Source organism: Rhynchophorus ferrugineus, unplaced genomic scaffold (genome assembly GCF_030347505.1).
Source record: "Rhynchophorus ferrugineus isolate W39M unplaced genomic scaffold, kcgeb_rfMv2 rfM2, whole genome shotgun sequence".
Taxonomy (NCBI): domain Eukaryota; kingdom Metazoa; phylum Arthropoda; class Insecta; order Coleoptera; family Curculionidae; genus Rhynchophorus; species Rhynchophorus ferrugineus.
Window position 1 is genome coordinate 64,443,209 of NW_027472581.1, and position 23,240 is coordinate 64,466,448.

The 23,240-nt window shown below is 32.3% G+C and overlaps 1 protein-coding gene and 1 non-coding gene across 5 annotated transcripts; both read left to right on the forward strand.

Annotated features, from left to right (window-relative positions):
- The first annotated feature begins 126 nt into the window (after positions 1–126).
- LOC143190201 (uncharacterized) lies at positions 127–22,981 on the forward strand. Of its 4 annotated transcripts, none has more exons than XM_076394362.1 (8): positions 127–1,294; positions 12,088–12,301; positions 12,352–12,548; positions 12,605–12,969; positions 13,626–13,649; positions 14,822–14,992; positions 15,068–15,176; positions 20,155–22,981. In XM_076394362.1, exons 1-8 carry the CDS (start codon positions 1,007–1,009, stop codon positions 20,305–20,307), a joined length of 1,521 nt encoding a protein of 506 aa, XP_076250477.1. In that variant the 5' UTR covers positions 127–1,006; the 3' UTR covers positions 20,308–22,981. The 4 variants fall into 4 exon arrangements, with proteins under 4 accessions (XP_076250477.1, XP_076250478.1, XP_076250479.1 ...); XM_076394363.1 differs by having other exon boundaries at positions 14,825–14,992; XM_076394364.1 differs by lacking the exon at positions 13,626–13,649.
- TRNAE-UUC (transfer RNA glutamic acid (anticodon UUC)) lies at positions 2,497–2,568 on the forward strand. Its single transcript has one exon. It is a non-coding gene; the product is annotated as a tRNA-Glu (tRNA).
- Positions 22,982–23,240: the final 259 nt, after the last annotated feature.

Below are 23,240 nucleotides of genomic sequence, written 5' to 3' on the forward strand. Positions count from 1 at the left end.
TTTCCCCTACATGGTAATCTTCTATCTCTTTTTAAGAAATTTTCAAAATTTAAAGAGAGGGACAGAACAAATGAGATATAGGCGTGTGTTTTGCGATAACACGATTGCATATAAAGAAAATCAAATAAATATAAGAAGAAAGAACTTGACTTTTAGTTGGCATAATAAATATTTAAATTAGAAACCACGTTTGTTTGTTATGATTCGGTAACGGTGACGATACGTTCGTTGAACTTGACATGTCTACGGATTTTCTATTTCTTTTCCCAGGCTTGGGAAAAATCTCAAGTTTATAAAAATAAATATGAAAGGCCTAATTACAATCAGTACAGTCTGCGAAGTTGGTATATTTTTGACCCCGTTTTTAGTTTACGTTTGTGTAATTGATGCCGTTATTTTTGCCATAAAAGCTGATTATTTGTAAAAGTTGATGTGAAATAGTGGCCGGTGAAGTTTAACGTGGAAGATGTGAAAACCGACTCTAAAAATGGACATTTTCGTACGTGCATTTTTTTTAAGACGAAATGTATTGATTTGCCTCAAAGGCTTGGCCGACGAATAAACGGACTATACATGATTTTCTAGGGTCTTACGTGGTTTCTATTGGCTCACTGAATCATAAAAAAAATTAAGGGACACATTTTTTATCGGAATTTTCTAAATGACTGAACATTTACATACGAGTCTTCAAATTTTGAGAAAAGCACGAATGTTTTACTACGTGACGGGAATTTTGCATCAGTTGAATGTAGCGATTAGTGAATATAGTGCAATGTTTTTGTGTTTTCAAAAAGAATATTATGTTATTTAAAAAGAATTGAAAAGTGTAAGGATATCGATTATTTTTTTATGTTTCCAAGTTTTTCAAATCGCTGACTCATAAATATTTGGAGGAAATTGACATTCAGTGTTGTGTGAAGTAGACTGTTTTTAAAATCGCACCCAGATTTTGCGATATTTATTTTTATTTTTTATTTGACATAACCAAACTAAACAACAAATAAAAATGCTACCACAACAATATTGCTTGCGTTGGAGATATCATCATTCGAATTTGCAAGCTATGTTTTCACAACTTTTGGAGAGAGAAGCATTTTGTGATGTTACATTGGCATGTGAAGGGCGAATAATAAAAGCCCATAAAATTGTCCTCTCTGCTTGTAGCACATACTTTGAAACAATCCTATCACAGTATGAAGAAAAGGATCCTATATTAATAATGAAAGATGTAAAATATATTGACATTAAATGTCTGGTAGAATTTATGTATAAAGGAGAAATTAATGTGGAACATGTGAGTAGATATGTTTGTTTTTATTTATTATAATTTAAATTTAATCTAACATTAAAAAATATATGATGTGTCTTGAATTATGCGTCACTGTGCGTTGTAATTAATCACCAGGGAAAGAGAAACAATTAACTAAAATTTAGATTTCATAGAAATTATGAGTATTTAATATCAAAATCCCCTTTATGTCATAACTTCTTGGTGAAACCGCTGTTACTGTTATCTGTGTTTTTTTCAACCAAATACAATTATCTTTTGTTCAAAAGACCTTGTAGCCTAATAGGTATTTCTGAAATTATTCTATAATTCTGGAATAAACGCGATTTTGTTATAAATGTGTTTGAAAAATAGTGATGAAATTTTTATTTTTAATGCCTACATTAATTCTAAGGTCAATACAATTACAAAAAATTGAAAAATTGTTTATGTTTTCGACGTTACAAACTGTTAAAATTTAAACACAGCCTAGATTTCTGAAAACGGTGACTAATAAAATTCCCATTTTTTCACTTTATTTGTTTAAATTTAGCGCTTGTATATTATTTATCGTGCATTTTTCTGAAATTAGATAAGACCTATTTATATTTTCCAGTTTTTTTAAGTTGTAGAATGGCTGAAATTTCCTGTGGTTACATGAAATTTAACACTATGTTGTGTTGTATGTGTGTGGGTATTATTTCTTGTTCAGAATAGCTTAAATATTTTCAAGGTTTCTTCCTATATTATTTTAAATGATTACATTCCTTTGACATACACGTTTTTATTGGTGTATAAAGGGGTACAATTTTATCTTACATATACTCACACGTCCTAATTTATTCGAAAAAAATAGTGGTATTATAATTGTTTTGGTCTATTATGTAAATATTACGATATTAAAAGTTCAAAGTCATTTTTAAAAATCTATTATTATTGATTTAAATTATTGCTTTCAGTGTCATGGCATTCAAGGGAATATATCTAAAAAACTTATAGATCTAGAAACTTATCAATAACATAAATTTCTTTACTAAGATTATTTTTGTTTATTTTGGAGAATGTTTAAGTACAAAAATATTGGTAAAACATTAACAATTATTTATATTTTGGTTATAATTTTTGCTTAAAAATGTACCAATTTTTATATAAAATTAATTTCAAAAATAAAAAATAATTGTTTTATATATAACAACTATATTTTGGAACAAGTTAACTTAGTTCACATATCCGATATGGTCTAGTGGCTAGGATACCTGGCTTTCACCCAGGAGGCTCGGGTTCGATTCCCGGTATCGGAATAACTTTTTATTTATACCATTATCAATATATGAGTTAATGTTATAGTTTTGCAAAAATACCAATTTTTTTGATACACATCTAATAACATCATCTTTCCAAATTTACGTATGGTAATAAATTTGTTTAAGATGCTGTTAAATTAAATGGAAAATAATTATACATTATATGACGTGTATTAATTGGTTCTTTGGATGTTTAAAATTTTCTATATTGAATTGAATTTTTTTTTGCATTAGATTAATATATAATATGCTTATTGAGATTAATATATAGTATATTAATCTGTGAAGATACGCATGTTTAATTATTGCCTCCATATTTTAGTATTTAGTTAAAAACTTTATTATAATATAAATCCCCATATATATAGTGCAGTATTGCTGTACATATAAATAAACATTATTTAATTTAAGAAATATTTATAATACAATAATAGTATTATTGGTTAACTGAAAAGTGTCTTCAAGTTAATCAATCAAGCTAATAATAAATACACATAATGGAATTACAAAGGTACTGCAAAAAAGTAGCAGTAAGAAAAATTATAAAATATTAAATGGTACATATACTTAGATAATTAATATTTTATATCTTAATACGTTCCTTATTTAGATTAGATTAACCGTATAAAAGTAACTATAACTATTAATCATATAGTTCATATATCATGAAAAAAACAATGCCGTAGATGTTATTTTGAAAAATATCATCGATCTACGGTATATATAATTGTTCAGTAAATTTTGTGTTCGATAAAAAATGGTTCAAACCACAAACTCCTATTTTCTTATCAGACAACAGAACTAATTGAACCACCTACCATATATCAATGTTTAAATATGTTATTTGTATATATGTTCATATTTACTTGACAGATGATAAATTATTTTTTGTTTTACAATCAACTGCACAAGATATTCACTTTATGATTCTACTTTTGAAATCTTATTTTCTTATCAACTTTCCGTATTTCTCATTTTAAAATCAACCATAATTTAAGTCTTATTGCTATAACAGAATTGTTATTATATTAAATATTTACTAATTTAACTGTTCCCACCCTGTTTTACGAATTAAAATGATTTAATCGACATTTTATATTTCTTTTTCTGTCGAGATAAATGTGATATCAAACCGACAGAGTTTGGTTTACAATTTATCTACACTGTCGTAACAGACTAAGTATATATTGCAATTTTAAATGTTTTAATGTATTGTAGTATGAAAATGTGAATACAAATTGTCAATAACAAACGCAGCATTTGTTAAGTAAAAGGAAATGCTACTTTAGGGGTATTCTGTTTGTAAGTCACATTGTGAAGTCACACTACGAATTCATCCCAATTGATGTTTTAATTAAATTAAGCCAATTCGAATCAAACTTATTTGCGCCGAAATACCTCTAAAAAATAATTGAAACACTCTCGTAAATAATTAGTTATACATTTTATAGATTTATTGAAAGTTAACCTTGAACTTTACCCAATTCGACTAAAAAAGTTCACAAAAAATTAATAGGTTCTTACTGGTATCACGCAATATCAAAATGTTACAAAACATCAAAATTGTATTAGCCGGCTAGAACTGCGTTCTGGAAAGGTTCTCTTTTTCTCAAGAGTTGGACGCCTGATGCCGCAGGGTTTTTCGTTTCGGCCGAATGAATCCATTGTCGAAATTCTTTCCATCTAGTTTACGCTTTATGTACAGCGTCGATTTGTTAAATATTTTTTATACAAAAACTAATGTTTAAGACAATGTGATTTTCCATTGGAATAGAAAGGTATTGTGTAGGGAGGGTTTTCTGAAATTCATTAAAAAGTTTTAAGGGGACATTCCAGAGTAGATGCTTGGATTTAGTATTTTTTAAGTGAAATTATAAAAAATACCATCATTTTTTTTACTATATGTTTATTAATATTTAAAGAAAATTAAATTACAGGCAATTCAAGGGGGGTTTCAAAAAATGACGCGCCGTTGTTAAAACTATTGAAACCATCCAAGTAAGCTGAAACCAAAAGAAAATTCTTAATCTAGAGAAGTGCTGCTATCGTACAAAAGTCAAACAACATTTTGTTTGTCAAGTTATGGCTATTTTTTTCGTTATAGTTTTACTTTTATACAAAACACGTTTAAAGTTTCGGATAAATTTACGGATATTCGGATAAATTTAAATGTATAAAAATATTTTCATCATTTTCCTATTAACTGTTTCCCATCTTGATGGCAATATGGTGATACCGCGATTAAAATGATGTGATGTGTGATCAAAACAATGTTGGTTAGGTAGTAATTTAATCGTCGACTCATTTTCGTATTTCTACATTTCAAAACAAAGTCAGGCTATGCTGCATCTATCTGAACAAATGCAATATAATATGCAATTGACTGTGGCCAATTGACTTTGGTAGGTATCTGCGATAACAGTTTCATTCATTAGCAGCTCGTAATACTACATCTTGCTGATCTCAGCATATGAATATTTTATGGTTATAAATATTCCGTTTCAGTGTCGATGTACGTGGCTTTTCCGGATTAAGCGATAACTTTGCTCTTGTGATTGTCGTAGTGGATCTATTTTTCAACGCCAGTCATCTGTTTTGGCTGGAGTTCCCCCGGGTAGTGTCTTGGGACCATACTTGTATCTGCTCTATACTGCTGATATCTCATACTGATATATCTGATCTATATTTGATACTATCTCAGAAACAAGAAACGGTACTTGGAAAATTTGCTGACGACTCAGTATCATAGTAAAATATATATCTCTGCATAATATTTTAGAAAAAGTACAAGTAGCACGATCAACACGAACTACAAATGGTCTAGAGACTAGAAAATGCAGCTTAATAGCTCCAAATTTGTCTATGCTGATTTTGCGTTGCGGCGAAATGACAAGAACCTTATTATATTACTTGATGGACGCCCGATTCCTCAAGCAGAAGTAGTTCAATACCTCAGAATACATCTCTATGGTAGGTTAAACTGGAAACATCACTTGGGCCTATGGGGTTACATTAAAACATCAAACCAACTAGTAATCCAACGCACCCAAAACAAAGTTCTTCAATTAACTATCAATGCTTATGGTTACGTAACCAATGAAGAGCTGCACGTTGAAATGAAATGGATATATGAAGTGATGCAAGATTTTGCCTTAAAACATGAAAAAAGGAATACAGCTAGTAAACAACACGCAGGAAATAAGAACATTGAAGCGAATTAGACCGCACGAAATTGTTCAGTGTGTAAATGTATTCTTAACTTTAGCTTAGTTTTATCTTAATTTGGGAAATACATATTGATATATTAATCCTATACTCGCCTTACTTGTGTATGCAAGTACAACAGAACAGTAGTAATAAATTAATGTGTAAATTAGGATTGTACTAAGCATATCTAATGTAAGATGTTAATTAATACAAAAATTGCAATTCCAGTCAATTCGTGTGAAAATAATTTTCCCTCAGTTTGGATCTTTCAAAGCATTCTAGGTCAACGGGGCACATATCAACGGGGCACCTTGAACTTGTAAACTCAAATAACATAAACTTTCATTTCAGTATTATTAGGGCACTGATAATTACTTTTTACCAATATTTATTAACATATATATTTGTCTATGCATAACAGTAATGAGCTATGTGTTATAGTTAATTTATCGACTTGGAACTAACTTGATAGTCAAACTGATACTGGGAAGCTCTTGACTCGGTTATTCGCCCTAATCCTGACAATATATGAAGTTACAAGACTATTTTTGATACCTACTATCAACAAGAACGACTAAATTTTAAAAAATAACCAACTGCCTAGTATTTGTTATTACTAGCAATGAAACAAATAAATAACATGTCAACAACAATATGTGTATATATATATCATCTAAAAAGGCAACGTAAGACCAAATTTATATCTAAACAACATACCAGCTAAATAAAATCACAAGCTAAATATAAACAATATATGAGGCACAAGGAAACAGGAAAACAAAACAATTTCAATGCGATAATCAGACAACATATCAGCGCGAAGGTAACAAATGCCCAACCAATATCTTGATATCTTGATAACGAGTCAGTCCGATGGTAACAAAAAGCCCAGCCAATATCGAGACAACGTATAAGCCCGAAGGCAACAAAAGCCCAAGCCATATCATGGCAAGGTGTCAGCTAGAAGGCAATAAAAGTTCAAGCTATATTATGGCAACGTGTTAGCCAGTAGAAAATAAAAGCCGAAGCGGATAAAAATAAACTTTAAACTAACAAAACAGAAAGCAATAGCAGCACAGGTTACATTTAAAGATAATGTTAACTAGAAAGCAACAAATGCATAGCTACTTTTAAAAATTTTATTAAGTAGAAAGCAAAGTACAGGTTGCTTTTCCAAGCCAAACCAAACATTATAGACGGATGCTGCCAGGCAGTCTTCATCAGGTCTGCTATAGCATAAACAGCTATTTAATAATTCATCTATAAAAAAAAAGAAAATATCTAATGGATTTATTTTAAAGTAACAGTACGGGGATGTTTATCTCACTTCTAATGTTTTGTAAGATTTTTCATTGGATGGAAACTAGAGAAGCTTTCGTCAAGGCGCAGAACGATAAAACCCTCAGACCTTTTATACTTCTAAATACTCTAGGTCAACCGGCACGTAGGAGTATGTTTGTTGCAGTACTAATAGTGTTTTGGGATAACTTTGGGAAGAACCCGATAATAATTTTTCACTAATAATCATTAGCATAATATTAGTCTATGAAAAACATTAGTGAGCTGCGTCTTATAGTCAATGTATCGTCTTGGTGCTAACATCATTTTTAAATCATTGAAACTAAAACCGACAATTGGGATATGATGGAGAAGCACCACTATAAGTTTAGAAACTGGGACAACAAAACTAATGTCGAAAATGTAATTCTAATTTAGTTTATGTTTAGCTCATGTTTAGTTTGCATTTTCACGAATAGATAATAAAACACCTAATGTAATAATTTCAAATTATCCAGAACAAGATCACTAGATGGTATGCTTACTTCTGAAAAGATTTGCAAAATTTGATTAGTTTGCATTTTCACCTATAGATAATAAAGCACCTAATGTAATAATTTCAAATTATCGAAAACAAGATCACTAGATGGTATGCTTACTTTTGAAAATATTTACCACTATAAATTTCAGATGTTTTTGATTGAATTAACATGGACAGATGTTGACTTTTCAGTCCCTAGCCCATTAATGGCCAAAAGCCCAAATGGGTCTTGTCGTTTTTCAATAACTCCAGAATTGTACCTTTTTTCCTAATGTCTTATTAATAATTAATATTAAGTAAATGCATTAACTCTGACAAGTATCTACAGTGACTGAAAATTAGGTACTTATATAGGAAGATCCATTGTCCCCTTAGTCTATAATAAAATAAAGTTAGTAGAACTTTTCAGTATTTCTACTGTTGAGTGCACTACACAACTACACTAGATCGTACGGTTTGGTTTTGTTGAGTCTGCGTGCTAGTTCAGTGTTGTCCGAGAGTTGCAGCACTAGTGTTTACATGGAGGTGGAATCTCTTAATTTCCTCTATACCAGTTGAAATCCGAAGGTCTCAGGACTTTATTCTGAAATACTTGTACTATGTTGATCTTAGTTCTCGCAGAACATCTTCATAACTGCATTCCTTAGGTCCATATAGATTTTAGTATCTGTCGTTACGGACACATTTTTTTGTAATTCGAGTTCTTTTCTTTTTTATGTGCTCCTTACAACGAAGTTTTGCGCCAATATTCATCCCAAGATACTTAGCATTGTTTCTATATGGAATAATAGTATTATTTATATGTATTGATATATGAATAGTTTGGTTGTAAGCACATTCAGTATACCATTGTAGGAATGTTCGCCGGGTCGGTCGGTCGGTGGAAATGTGCGGCTGCCGCTGCGATTATTTGTCAGAACACTCACTACTATTTTTGGAAGGAATTTGCACGAGAACTGAAAACGCTGGTTGAAGAAGTACTGTTTATTTCAATGTTAAATTATACATGTGGTCGACGGGAGAATTGACAGGATATTAGGTTAGGCAGAGGAAGTACGGTAGCGCTGCGGAAGCGGCACCACCACAAGGGGATGGAGAAAAGAAAAGAGAACGAGACGTCGCCGTGATGGTCTTTTATCGCCTGGAACTGCATGGTATCAATCCACCGGCGTTGCCAACCTTTGTACTTGCTGATGGTGAATAAGGGTCGTGGCGGTCGCCACACAACTCCCCTCCTAGTGGAACCGCCGTGGAACGCACCTCTATGTGGTGCAGGTTCCGGAGTGCACCAGCAATCACGCAAACAAACGCCCGGGGACCACTGATGAGATGGGGATCCCAACCTGAGCAGGAAGTTTTACGGGATCAGCTGTCATCGGAGTGGCAGCAGGACGTCGTTCGTCTTGGGGCGTTCGGCTTTGTTTAAGGGTACCTATAAGTATGTTACGTGTCCCGTCTCGTGATGCGAGGGTGCTCATGTGTTGATGGTATACATGATAGGCTTCTGTGGTTTTCGTTCATCAGGCTAGTCTCGTGGGATGTCGTCGACCATGTGATGTTGATGGGTTCCGTTCCTCGTGCTATCCTTCGATGTACGTGTCAAGTATCTGTCAAGTGGCTTATGTTGAGTTGATTTACCTGTTGGTCACTTTGATCACGTCGGGGTCACCAATTGTAGGAATGTTCGCCGGGTCGGTCAGTCGGTCGAAATGTGTGGCTGCCGCTGCGATTATTTGTCAGAACACTCACTACTATTTTTGGAAGGAATTTGCACGATAACTGAAAACGCTGATTGAAGAAATACTGTTTATTTCAATGTTAAATTATACGTGTGGTCGACGGGAGAATTGACTGGATATTAGGTTAGGCAAAGGAAGTACGGTACGCTACGGAAGCGGCACACCACAAGGGGATGGAGAAAAGAAAAGAGAACGAGACGTCGGCGTGATGGTCTTTTATCGCCTGGAACTGCATGGTACCAATCCACCGGTGTTGCCAACCTTTGTACTTGCTGGTGGTGAATTCGTGGAGGCCTAAAGGGTCGTGGCTGTCGCCACACCATGATTTACTCTCTGGGTCCACTCATTTTTATTATTACTTGCGTGTTGCAGTTCTCTGATTGTTTCTTCGCTATTGTTTCCAATAACAAGTATCGCAATGTCATCGGCAAATGTAGCGATAGTAATATTTTTTTGTTTTTTTTGTGGTATGTCACATGTATAGAGTAGAGTAGATAAGGAACAGGATTTATAGCACTACCTTGCGCTACACCTGCCCCTGTTTCTTTCACTAACTTTAAACATTTTGGCTGAATTTTGTGGTTCAACGTATTGCTTCGGTAATATTTTATAGAGTTTTAACATGAAGTCCTTTATGCCAGAAGGCTTGCGCTACGCCCTAGAACTGATTGTACCAAACTGATGTGCAGATATTAGATTTTTCTATTTATGGTTGGTTTTAACCTTTTTAACAGGTGATTGGATATTATTGGTAGTAATGAAATTGGTCGATAAGGTTTACATTCATTTGGCGATTTTCAACGTTTCAGCCATTTTCAAAATATGCGCGATATGTTTTAATTGGAATTAATGAACTGTAAATGTGAATTTTATAATTGCCTTTCCTGGTATATTTTTCAAAACTTGTCCGGTTATTAAGTCATAGCCACTGACTGAAGATTTTCGCAGACTACTACCAACTGATCAGTTTGAAGTCGGCGCAGAGCCTAAACAATACAAAATAATATAATTTTGTCATATATTTTTTTTATATAACATCTCTATTGATACGCTTAGTACAATCTTAATTTACAATTAATTTATTACTACTTTTCCTACGTGCTTGGATTAATTAGCAAGCAAGACGAGTGCGAGAAAGTACATCAGTATGTATTCCTCAATTATAAAATTATAATTATTTATTAATTATTAACTATAGTTTACACTAAATGTATACACTTTATTCGTATGGTTTTGTTCGCTTCAATCTCCTGACATACTGCGCGCTAACCAGCAGTTGTACTGTTTCCACGTTAGTATGATTTAGTCATCTTCTTTCGTGTTTCAAGGCGAAATCTTGGATAACTTCGCAAATCCATTTAATTTCCAGGTCATCGTGCAGTTCTTCATTGGTTACATAGCTATAGGCATTGGTAATCAATCGAAGAATCTTGTTTTGACAGCGTTGTATGACTAGTTGATTTGAATTTTTAGTGCAACCCCATATTTGCACCCCATAGGTTCAAATTGGCTTTATAATTGTATTATAGATCAACCTCTTTGATTTTAGATCAAGTTGAGAGTATAATACTAACCAGTATAGTTGTTTTATTTTGGTTCTAATGTGTTTTACTTTTTGTCTAACGTGATGCTATTTTGTCACATATACACAAAATTAAATTACGAGCAAAATAAATCTAATTTGTTGTTTGGCACTGACTTCAAAGTCATCAGGTGGTAGTAGTTAAAATAATATTGTAAATAGATAAATATATTTAGGTAGGTATTAAGCTAAATGATGTGTATATAGTAGAATATAAACTACGTCTAGTAGATAGGTTAAATAAGTTTTTTGTTCATTTTTATTTAGTTATTTCAATAATTATTATGTACGTATTTTATTTTATTTTTTTGTGTTAAAAATCTGAGTTCGACTATTTTTTACGTTTTAGTGAGTTTCTAATTTATTTTTTGATGTCGGTTCAATTTTTTTGTTAAAAATATTTTATTAATGGTTACTGATGATGTGGATAAGCGGTTAGACCACTCGCCACGCTACCGAGAATCTTTTTGGTTTGAATACTGCTGCGGATGTTAGTTGTAACAGGGTAAAATTTGGCATTCTTAGCATACCATTCAAGAAACTAAAGAACACGCCGGGTAAAACCAGATACTTGTGAGATGATTATATAGAGAGACGATATTTAGATCATCTTTAGTCAGTAGCCTTTTACGAATTGCTAACGTTTAATACCTTACAGAGTGTTAATTAGGCTAGGGTGCATAGTTAGGAGTCATTTTTAGGCAATAAGGCCTGGTTACTAAAAGGTCCTTTGTTGATGAGAAAAAGAGTTTGATGTACATAAAATTCAAATTCATATATATATATATATATATATATATATATATATATATATATATACATATATACATATATACATATATAAATATATACATATATAAATATATACATATATACATATATAAATATATATATAATTTATAATTTAAAAGTTAGGTTTCAGTTATTACGCTTCCAGTTCCAAATTTAACCATATAAACAGATCGATATAAACATTATCTGATAAAAGCTAATAAAACTGTTTTAATTCAAAGTATTTTTATTGACTTGTATTACAACATGCAAAATTGTTTTGATAACTTAATTTTAAAATTTCGTAATTAGTTTTTTAAGAAATTTTTCCAATTCGTATTACTTAGTAATAATGTTTATATACTTTGTTTTATACATTATGCGTTTCGATTTTTTAGAACCATTTAGCAACTCTTCTGAAAACAGCAGAAGATTTGCGAATTAAAGGCCTCGCGGAGGTCTCATGGAGAGATGATGAACAGACTGGTCAAAATGATGGAAATTCTAACGGGATTCAAGCAGCCATTCCACCAGTTACGACTGTTATGGAAAGTCCGAAATACGATCTGTCAAACAATTCGAGTAAAAGGAAACGAGGTCGTCCACCTATCGGTAACTAGAACTATATTTATTGATATAATTTTGAAACGTTATATTTTTAGATGACTGCGATGCCCATTTTACGACTCCAAAAATCGCTAATATATCGGGCAATGTGAACAGTATTGACGATGCCTATTCGAATGATGCCATGTCCAGTAGCGAACACGATCTTCAAATCTGGGAAGATGATCAACCGAATGAAACAACTGAAAACACAGATACCGAAGAACCTCCTCTAAATATTAAAAAGGAATCCGTAAGTTGTTATTAGGTTGCGGAAACTATTTTTTACCTGTGGGTAAATGCTTGTAGACTCAAGATGATGAAGACGACCGAAGTAACATGTCTTTTACAATTGGCCAGACGAACACTAGTCCAAAGTCAGGTTCGTCCATCGATCGATGGACGAACCTATCCAATGTTACCACTTCAGGTGGTCAATCATTTCTTACTCCAGCTATCGAAAAAGAGTGGCCAGACGTAATCAAAATGAACGAATATTTAAATACTGGCAGACGTCAGCAATTTTGGGAAGAGCCCTTCACTAAACGCGTAATGGATGCAATTAAAACAAAAAATCTCGAAATGAAGGTTGCAGCGGAGTTGTTAGGGGTTTCTTATGGTACTTTGTACGGAAGATATAGAGATTCTTATGGATGTTTGAAACATCCTTATAGGTAGGTTAGATATATATTTTTATAGTGAGTATTATTCAATTATTAATTTGTTAGTTTATAATTTCAATATTTTTCAATTTCAATTCAATAACCATTATTGATTACTGATTACCAATTTTCAAACGTGAGATTTTTTAATCTGGGTTTCTTAAATTATTCCCTGTGATCTTGACTGATATATTTTTGGAAATTGATTGCGGAATATTTTATTCAAAAGACTTTTTTATCCCCTCGCCTATTGTGATGCTTTAATCACCAGATTTGAAATATTTTTGTTTATGTGATCTTGAATTTTATAGTATCCAATTCTTTGGAAAAAAATAAATTGCTCGAAGCAAATCCTCCCACAGTTAGTTCAATTCAATTACTATCGATGCAACTTTTTTTTTAATGGCGAACTGCTTAGTACAAGTGAATGGCAAGTACTTGAATGCTTTCGAATTCGAATGCTGTTCATATTTAGATCAGCTAAGCATTTTATATCATTATATTGGAGGATATTTCTGTTTTCAAGTATTTTTTGAAAACAACTTCTTAACTAACACGTGCATTTATTGATATTATTTGTTTAATTAATTATTGAAGCATGTTTAACGTGTAAAGTAAATTTAAAATTCAACAAGAAAGAATTGATACTGATATTTTTCATTTTACAGTTTTCACCCTCTCTTTAATAGAAGGTAGGAGTCAACTTTTATAATATTGTTATGTTATGATAGCTGTAATTTAAACTTCATGAAAGTGTAATGTGCATGTGTAATTTTGTATTTTCTTATTAAGATTTGTAAATATAGTTAAAAATGAATTGCTCTTGTATTATTAAATTTCATATACTAGATATATTGAGTCATTTATTATTTATTTTATTTTTCAGTTATTATGTTTTTTAAGACCGTAATAGGTTGTTCAGTAAGTTTTGTCATTCAATAGGATATGACACGATTAGGTTCATTGTCGTACTTTTCTAACAGTGGTATAATTTATTATCACAGTTTTTTTTATAATGGAAAAAAGAAATATTATGCCTTAATAAAATGTTTACTTTTGGAAGGTCTAATACCAAGCACATTCAGGAATGACGTAAGGGCTTTTCAGATAGAATAGAATAAAAACAGGCTGCTAAATATAAAAGTCATATAAATCTTGGAGAAAATTCTCATTTTAATACCATCCAAGAAATTGCGTATATCCATCATCAATGAGATAAGAATGAAAAAAAAATACAATAGAATGTAACTTTAGGATCTTATGCTCAGAAGTAAGTTAGTTATCGAGTTACTTTCTAATTAGTAAACCATTATACTCAAATTATTACAGTAACCTTAAATTAGTTTGATGCAAAAATTGTTAGACAATACCTGACTTACACAAGAAAAAAATTAATATTATAGATAAAAAGTCATTTCTTACTCAATTTAAAGAAGACAGTAAAAGAATAGCTTTAACATCAACCCTATCCGCCAGAACAGAACAGAAAAGTCTATATGTAGAAAGTCATTTCCATTGATTAAAGATTCAAAAGCGAATTTCGATGGTGCTCATAACAATGTTTTACACTAATTAGAAGATCACAGGAACAGTCTGTTGAATGAAATATGCGGTTCGCGGTGACTACGTCGAATAGTAACATGTATTTCAAGCTATAAATGTGTTTTTCTTATTGATAGGCGAAACTTCTGGTGATATACTTGAGTAAAACATTAATTACAGTTATATTAATTCTTTGAAAAGTCTATTGTTAGATATATTATTAATGAAGTAAAGGCATTATAAATACAATATTTCGTTATATTAGATAATTTAATATTATAATCGAGACCATCAGTTATAGAATTATTTATTTATTCCTCAGCAGAGTACGGGATTTTTGGGCCGAACAAGGACCCACCGATATTATACTCAAGTTGAAGCGAAAAGAAATTAGTCTACTCCGAGCTGCTGAGCAACTGAATATCACACCTCAAACATTGTCAAACTATATTGTCTCAGTAGGCCAAGTGGATAACCCTGAAACTAATTCCAGGTAGTTATACTCTTTCGTAGTAAACGTTAACGAATATGATATCTAATTTAATAATAATTTTATAATTTATTTTAGTGCGCCATCGATACAAGGGGAGTCTTATGAGGAAGGAACAACAGATGATGAGATCGATTCAATACTTCCTGATATTCCATCTAATAACACTAGTGTATTTAAGAATCTAGTAAGTAATCGCTAGAATCATTGATTTTGAGTTAAGCTTTTACTTAAACCAAGGATTTTTATGTTTTATTAATCCTTTAATAATGTTATAACACATCAAGTAAAAAGTTTTTCAACATCACTGAAATTTCCCTGTAAGAATTACAGCTATTTCAGACCCGACTTTAATATATACGGCTGGAAAGTGTGTTCCAGTCTAAACAACATTGTTGATATTGGTCAAACCATTAGTTCGACTCTCTATTGCTAATAATTAACGTGGTTAATATGGCGATTAAAAATAGTCCAGAATTGATCAATTGACACTCATATTTAAAGACTTGGCAAGAAGCGAGATTGATTAAGAAGGTTGACGGGGTAGTTTTGATGTATTCACTTTATAGTTTTGTTGCGCTCGACTACCATTTATTCTGGTTTCTGCAAAATTATCTTAATGGTGTAAAGCTCCATTCAAAAGTGGCTTGTGAAAACTATTTCATTAATTTTTTTTAACGAAATGTCAGAACTTCTACATTGAGATGAAAATGTAAAATTACCAGAAATGTTTCAAAAAATCAAAGTTATTTGGTATATGAAAAGTAATAAATGTTTTTAAATTTTATTATTTTATACATTTCGTTAAAATCACTTACTTTTATTTAACAAATTAATTACTCTTGAAAAGCACAACTTTTTTAATGTCCTGTGCTGTAAATATTAAAGTAATATTAGTGTATATGATTTATTTTTAGAATCGAAAATTGTCAAAGACATCTATAGGAAGCGTGCTATCGAGAAATTTAGTATTTCGTGCTTTAAATTTTCCAATTTAATACCAATTTTCAAGTTATCAATGATTGGTTTTTTCTAAGGACTTGGTGAACTGAATATATATATATATATATATATATATATATATATATATATATATATATATATATATATATATATATATATATATATGTATATATATATAATGATTGTAACCTCATAGTAAAAAGCCTGTATGCAATAACTTTTTTTTTGTTCTGGCCTAAAAACCACGCGGTGGAATGCATGACGCATACCTGGTCGCGGAGACTTGCCCTGGAGTGACAAGTTGGACCGGGTTATATGGGACTGCCTCTGGGCTTACCAATATACTAAACGCTACTGCTACTGCATTAAATTTGGGGATATGGCACCCGCTGATCGGGCAGCCGTTATTGGGCACGAGCGCCCGGCGATTCTATTGATTCGCGAACCTGAGTTAACACACAACTGGATACTGTTGTATGGGGGTAAAAGTTATGACTATAGCGACGGATGAGGCCGTTTCACCCTGGAAAAGGGGAGGAGCTTAGCGGTGACGCGGTGCTAAGCTCCCAGCATGTCGACCAGCTCGCGAACAAGCGCGTTTTCAAAAGAACTTGACCTGAGTTGTTGTTTGTGAAATGATTGAGATATGGAGTGTCAGTTTCCCTATGAATTTGATTATTTCTCACAAACCATGGAGCGTTTAATATTTTCCTGAGGAGTTTATTTTGGAAAACTTGAAGCCGTTTGACCTGGTTGGGTGTAACAAACTTGAAGTAGACATTAGATCCGTAGAGGAGTACGGACCGAATTAACATCTTGTAAAATAAGCATTTGATGGAGATGGGAAGCAGGTTTGCTATCCCCGAACCTTTTTGGATGTGGGAATGCCAACCGAACCGCCGGTCGAAGTGAAGACCTAGGTACGTGACGTTATCCAGCCATGGAATTATTGCGGTGTCGATCTTAAGTTGCGAGACGCGCAGTGTGTAAGGCCTCTTATCGAAAAGGATGGCCTGGGTTTTCAGGGGTTTGATTTGCAACCTCCAGAATTTGAACCACTTGACCGCATGATCGAGCTGCTTCTGTAAACGATCATGAATTGTAACTTCGAACCTGGCAGCCGCGAAGAAAGCAGTGTCGTCAGCGTATAACGCGACGTCAATGTGCTCTTTTCTCGGCAGATCTGAAATAAAGAAATTAAATAAGGCTGGGGCCAGCTGGGAATCTTGAGGTACGCCAGCATCGATTTGTTTACGACTGGAAAGTGATTCCCTGATCTTGACCTGGAAATATCTGTCCGAGAGATAGGACTTGATGAGAGCGGTTAGGTCTTCTAGGAGGCCTAACCGCACGCACTTTGCGATCAATGCGTCGTGCCAGACCTTGTCGAAGGCTTTGGTTAGGTCCAGAAGAACTACTCCAAGCTTTTTACGTTGGTCAAGAGCGTGATGGATGTGTGCGGCCAGACGGGTAACCTGATGGACGGATGGGTGGTGAGCGCGAAAGCCGAATTGTTCATCAGGAATGATGTTGTTTTCGTTTGTGAAAGAGTTGAGAGCGTAGAGTATTGCCATCTCGGCAAGCTTCGAAATGGCACTGACAAGGCTGATTTTGCTCCTTTCTTGGGTATAACCGCTATATGTGCGTGTTTCCAAGACGCCTGGAAGTGTTGCAGCTTCATGATGGAGTTAATGATGTTTGCCAGTTCTGCGAGTTGCTTATGCGGGAGCTTTTTTAACTGGGTAATCGATATTCCATCAAAACCTGGAGATTTTTTGGTTTGAAGTTTGCCGATCATAGTCTGTAGAGACTTTGGAGACACGAAATGGTTAAGAAGAAAGGCTGGGGTTACTGGTCTTTTGATGGAGTTGGATTCGTTGATGACAGTGTCATTATCTTTAGCTTCTAGAACACTATTCTCTGCGGGTGGGAGGTACTTCATTTGAGCTTCATAGGTCTCTGCGAGGAGCTCGACTTTTCCTTGTCATTGACTGCGAAATTTCCTGTAACCGCTGACTTCAGGGGGCATGACATTGTACGTCTTCCCCGCGAGGCATTTGGAGACACGCCAGAAGGAAGGTGGGCCATCCAGTCTTTGGTCCGCGAGAAATGAGTTCCATTTAATTGCTCGCCAAGTCGAGACGGCCGCCCTTAGCCCCTTGCATGCTCTCTTTGCCTCCCTTTTGTCTGCAGCATCAAGGGTGAATCGAGCTAATCTGCATAAACCGTTTTTGATGCAAATTTCACGTTTAAGAGAAGCGGGAAGGTTATTTTTCCATGGCTGGGGTTGTGATGAAATTTTGACTGGCAGATTCGTGAGCAGACTGAATATCACGAGTTAGCTTGAGTACGGCTTCCTCGAGCTGTTCTGGTGTGTTAATTTTCGGAATTGGATCGGATTTCAGGAGAAGAGATTGGTATTTTTTCCAGTCGGTCTTTTTCCTGAATCTTGTTAGTGGGACTTGAGTGGTGGAATAACCACGTACTGTCCATTAAATTTTCTTTTTTCTGATGGAGTCTCATTTTAGTTATGGTTTTCAAGGATTCAGTATAAAGTAGTAGATTTGTATTTGCAGTATTCTTGATAACGATGTTGTATCTTTATTATTAATACTTTTTGAAAATGAGGATTTAAAACTTAGTCAGCTTCGAAATTACCAACTTACAGCTCAATTAGGAGTTATCCGGTTATTTCCAAATATTTCTAGAATTCAAAAATTCAAATCTTACATGTGATGATCTGTACACAATCAAAAGAATATTTATTGAATGGTGTGAATAGAAATTAAAAAAAAAACAAAAAAAAAGAAACCCGAATGTAAAAATTGTATATTCTGATGTCAAAACAATTCATCTACTTATAGAGATTTTCCCATGTATCTGTCTCTACATGAACGAGGTGCTTTATTATGAATTTCTTAGAAACGAATCTTTGACGAATCATACGCTAACAATTTAAAAAAAAAACTGAGCATATAACTTGTTTAAAAAAGGTGATTTACTGCTAAAGTTATACTGCTATATGACAACGTTTGCTATTACGTTGCCAGAGTCCCTCGGAGGGTTAGAGAACATGTAGCGATTTATATTGCTGTTTTTGTGCATGATCACTACTCATTGATTTTGAAATTCACATGGGAATAAAAAACCCTGGTTAAGTTTTTTAAATAATTCAAGATATTGAAAAGCGCTTAATTATTTGGTTTATGTAGTTACGCCTCTCCGACCTTTTGGGGATTTAATTATTGCACAGTTTTGGGGTTTTGTGCATGATGCGGTGTAATGCTGATCGGTGTCGACAACAGACTGATTTATGCTATTTACGCTCTCTGGCGTTCTTAGTAATCTTAATCGTCCTTTTTTTCGGCGATTTTCAAACCTTTATCTATTTTCGAATAAGGTGATTGCTTGCAGCTTGGTGAGGCGACGCAGTGTGAGTCACGGCGAGATTTTATGGGTTTAAAGAATAATAGCGACCGCTCAATATTGCTTTGTAGCGTGGCGTGAAGCAGTTTTTTGCGTAAAGTCACGGTGAGTGTTTTTAAAAATGGAAGAATAATTAATCGAAGCTGTGCGAATTCGACAAGTTTTGTACGATACGTTTTATTCAAATATAATTATTGAATTTTTCGTCACTAAATTCTTTAATCAAAGTAAATTCTCCGTGAGTCTTTCTTTTTTTTAGATAAAATCTTCTCAGTGACCTTTTACTAGCCATCTGGGAGATAAACATTACCATTTCAGATTCGAATTCAGCAGATTTAGAACCAAATTCCAGTTCAGTCGTTATTAGTGCAGTATCAATTGTCATTGTACCAAGCCTAGTGCTGTGTACAGCTGTATTGCGAAGCGAAGAAATGCAATCGTATTTGTGTGGTTTCGGCGTCTGGCAGTTTTATACCACGTGTATTCGCCGTGGTCGTTACTGCGTCATCTCACCAAGCTGTGTCAAGCAAGTGTCACCAAGCACTGTTTTGCGCCTGACCTCGAAGTGGCTCGAATATTGTAGAATTTTTTACACACGGTCTGCTCTCGAGTAACGCTAGTGACTGTATTCTCAAGAGCTAGGCATTGATATACATCCCATAACCTTCGAGTTACTAACTTAAACAAGTATAAATGTTCTTTTGAAACATCTTGCATTTTCATAAATTAATAAACTTTTATTTTAAAGTGATAACAATATATGTGTTACTTTCTAGGTTGCCGCGAATGCTAATATTAACTCTCCCCATACTGGTGGTAATAGTGTAGTGCTTGCACATTGCCCAGATATAACACTAATCAAGAAAGAAAAAATTGACCTCAAAATGAACAATAATTCAGATCATTCCGAAAATAGTAATGATAAGTAATATAACTTTTAATTGCTAATAAGGTGAATTTTGCCAACTCTACATGTTGTCTTTCACAGTGTCTATTCCCGAGTAATCAATATTTGCTATCTATTATGTATGTTATTTTCCTTTTAAAATAAGTTTCCTTGTCTCCTTAAAACCTTATTTTAATTTAATATTTAGTTATTGATATTTTATTAGAAGGCTAAGAGAGATTGTATTACATAGTGCAAAATATTGTAGAAACAAGTATTACTTTTATGACTCGCTATTTGAAATGATTTACAAACTATGTTTTCAAACATAACGTGAAATGAAACTAATAGTGACGATGACCAAGATCGACTTACACTGTACTTTGTTGGCAAATTTCATTTAATTCAACTTTCCACTTTTTGAGTATTTGTTGTAGGCCAAAGTGATTTTTATACAATGTTTAGTTTTATAAGAAGCTTTGAATTAATAATATATAAGTATTTAACCTCAAACAAAAACATTTAATGTTTTGTTGTTTTCTCTATTATTTTAAAAGACTAAGTAGTTATATATATTATCATTATTTTATGCCCATTTATTGTGATTATGCATGACTTATATTTTTATTTATTTATTATATATCTTTTATCATTGAAATAGTTTTTGATCTGTTTTTGTTGAGAACATTCGATTAATTTATTTTTTCAAATCTAATATTTGAAACATTTTTCTTGTAGAAATTATAATATTTTTAGTATTATGCAAAATAATTTTATGTTTATTATCAAAAAATCTTCAAAATGCCCAAGCTTCTGTTGTTTTCTAAAGTTTGATTTTAAATTAGTTGATGATTCAATATGAAATCAGTTGTTTACACTCCATATTTTTGTATATATAGTACCTGATTCCCACTTCCTGATGGGCCGTTTAGTTAATTATTTCTTCGGTTATCAAGCTTTAATATGATAGATTATAGTGATTAGATTAATTGGGCACATTAATTCCCAGTTAAATATTAAGGATACATTTTAATGATTTTTTTAAACATCAGCATAATGTAGATATCTTGTATGATTATACCAAGTAGTTTATGGAGTGGCATTTCAGTTGATACAAATATTTTTTAAATTTGAAATGTTATCATTTTCTGTTGTTCTATTTGGTATAATTTCTTAAGTGCTACATTGATTTAGATCTGTTAGTACATATATATTTTGATGATTTTTTTGATGTTCTGTAATCAGAGATAAACCGTGATACAGTGATAAATACCAAAAGTTCTAAAAATAACATAATATAAATTACTTATGCAATATTCTAATATACATATTATATATACATATAAATATATTTGCAAGTAGAGTTAGCATTAGAACATATCACACAGGGTCCAGTACAGGGACAATTTTCTGCACTGACGCTAATTATTCATTCACATAATTGCCGACTGAAATTTGGATAGTCTGAAATTATTTCGAATGAATACTGATCAGCAATCCTAATTATAGTGCTTTACAACTGTAGATATTGTGCAAATTCAGAAGAGTTGATGAGAAAAGTAGGAAAATCTATGAGAACGGTAAAATCTACCATTACTTACTAAAAGCATACCCCTTATGCAAAACTAAAGTAACATTGTTTTTTCTAAACAACTTTTCTGACATTAATTAGTGTCTTAAATTTTGGGGTTTTATTAGCATACATTTATATTTAAGAACGTAATACTAGCTTTTTGGTTAGTTGTATCAAGCCAAATATATCTTTTGTTTTCGAAAAGTATTGGAAATCAGTATTATAACAAAGAAAATTTTGATTTGTTTGAAGATTAAATATATTTATGTTTTTGTTAATTTTTGCTGATATTTTTTTATTTTCTATTAGATTTAGTATTACATTTTGAGTGATATATGTTATTTTTTAGAATTATGTAGAGTATTGCTTAGTATTAATATTTCAGAGTATTTACATAGAACTATTTTTTGGAACCCTTTATTTAAGACACATAATGAGTTTAGTATGACACTTGTCTATATTGGAAGTGTATTGGCTCCAATCTCAGTATTTGTAATATGTGTGCATTCTTATTTGAAGGGTTAAATACAGAATATTGTAGTTAACCCGCTAGATTCCTAAGTCTATATTAGTCTATATAGGTAAAAATTTGTCATATATTTGTATTTTCAACATGAAAAAAAAAGAAACTCATGTTATTTTATAGTCTATTACGTATATTACTGTAACAAAATATAACATCTATATATTTATATGATTATTTGTTGAGTGCCTAAATGCATACATAGGTTTACATGAATTAACATTATTATGATTGAATTAACTTTTACATACCTTATTTTAATGGAACTGGTTTTAATTCATGACATCTTGATTGGCAAGACAACTATAAAAACTATTTCAATATCATTAAAATTAGATTCTAGTCAGATATAAAAAGAATCAGTTCTCTAAACCAAATTATAAAATCGGGCAAAAAAAACTCCCTGCTATGAGTAGGTCTTGTTATTATTCTCTTAGTTTTGTGTATGACATAACTAATTTATTTTTTATAGATGCCCTATAATAAATATTATATAAAGGCAAATATTTGTCCAATACTATAATTTTAGTTTATATGTATCCTTTTTATAATATAACATAAATAATAAGTATACATACTTTATGTAGATTCCTTTTTTATTTATTAAACATTTTTATATAAGATGATATGTTTTTTAATCACCCTATAACTGATTAGTCACCCCATACTTTTACTATTAAAATGTTAGTATTATCACTATTCAAAACTATAAAGAAATATTTAGTCTATTATCAAAATTTCTGAAACTTGAAGAGTTTACCGAAAGATTATTATTAAACCCATTAATTATGCCCTTTTCAATTGAAGTTTTTTTTAGTAATAATGACAGTTCCTAATGAAGACTTTTAACGAAAATTTTGCGTTTTAAAATGGTTTTTAA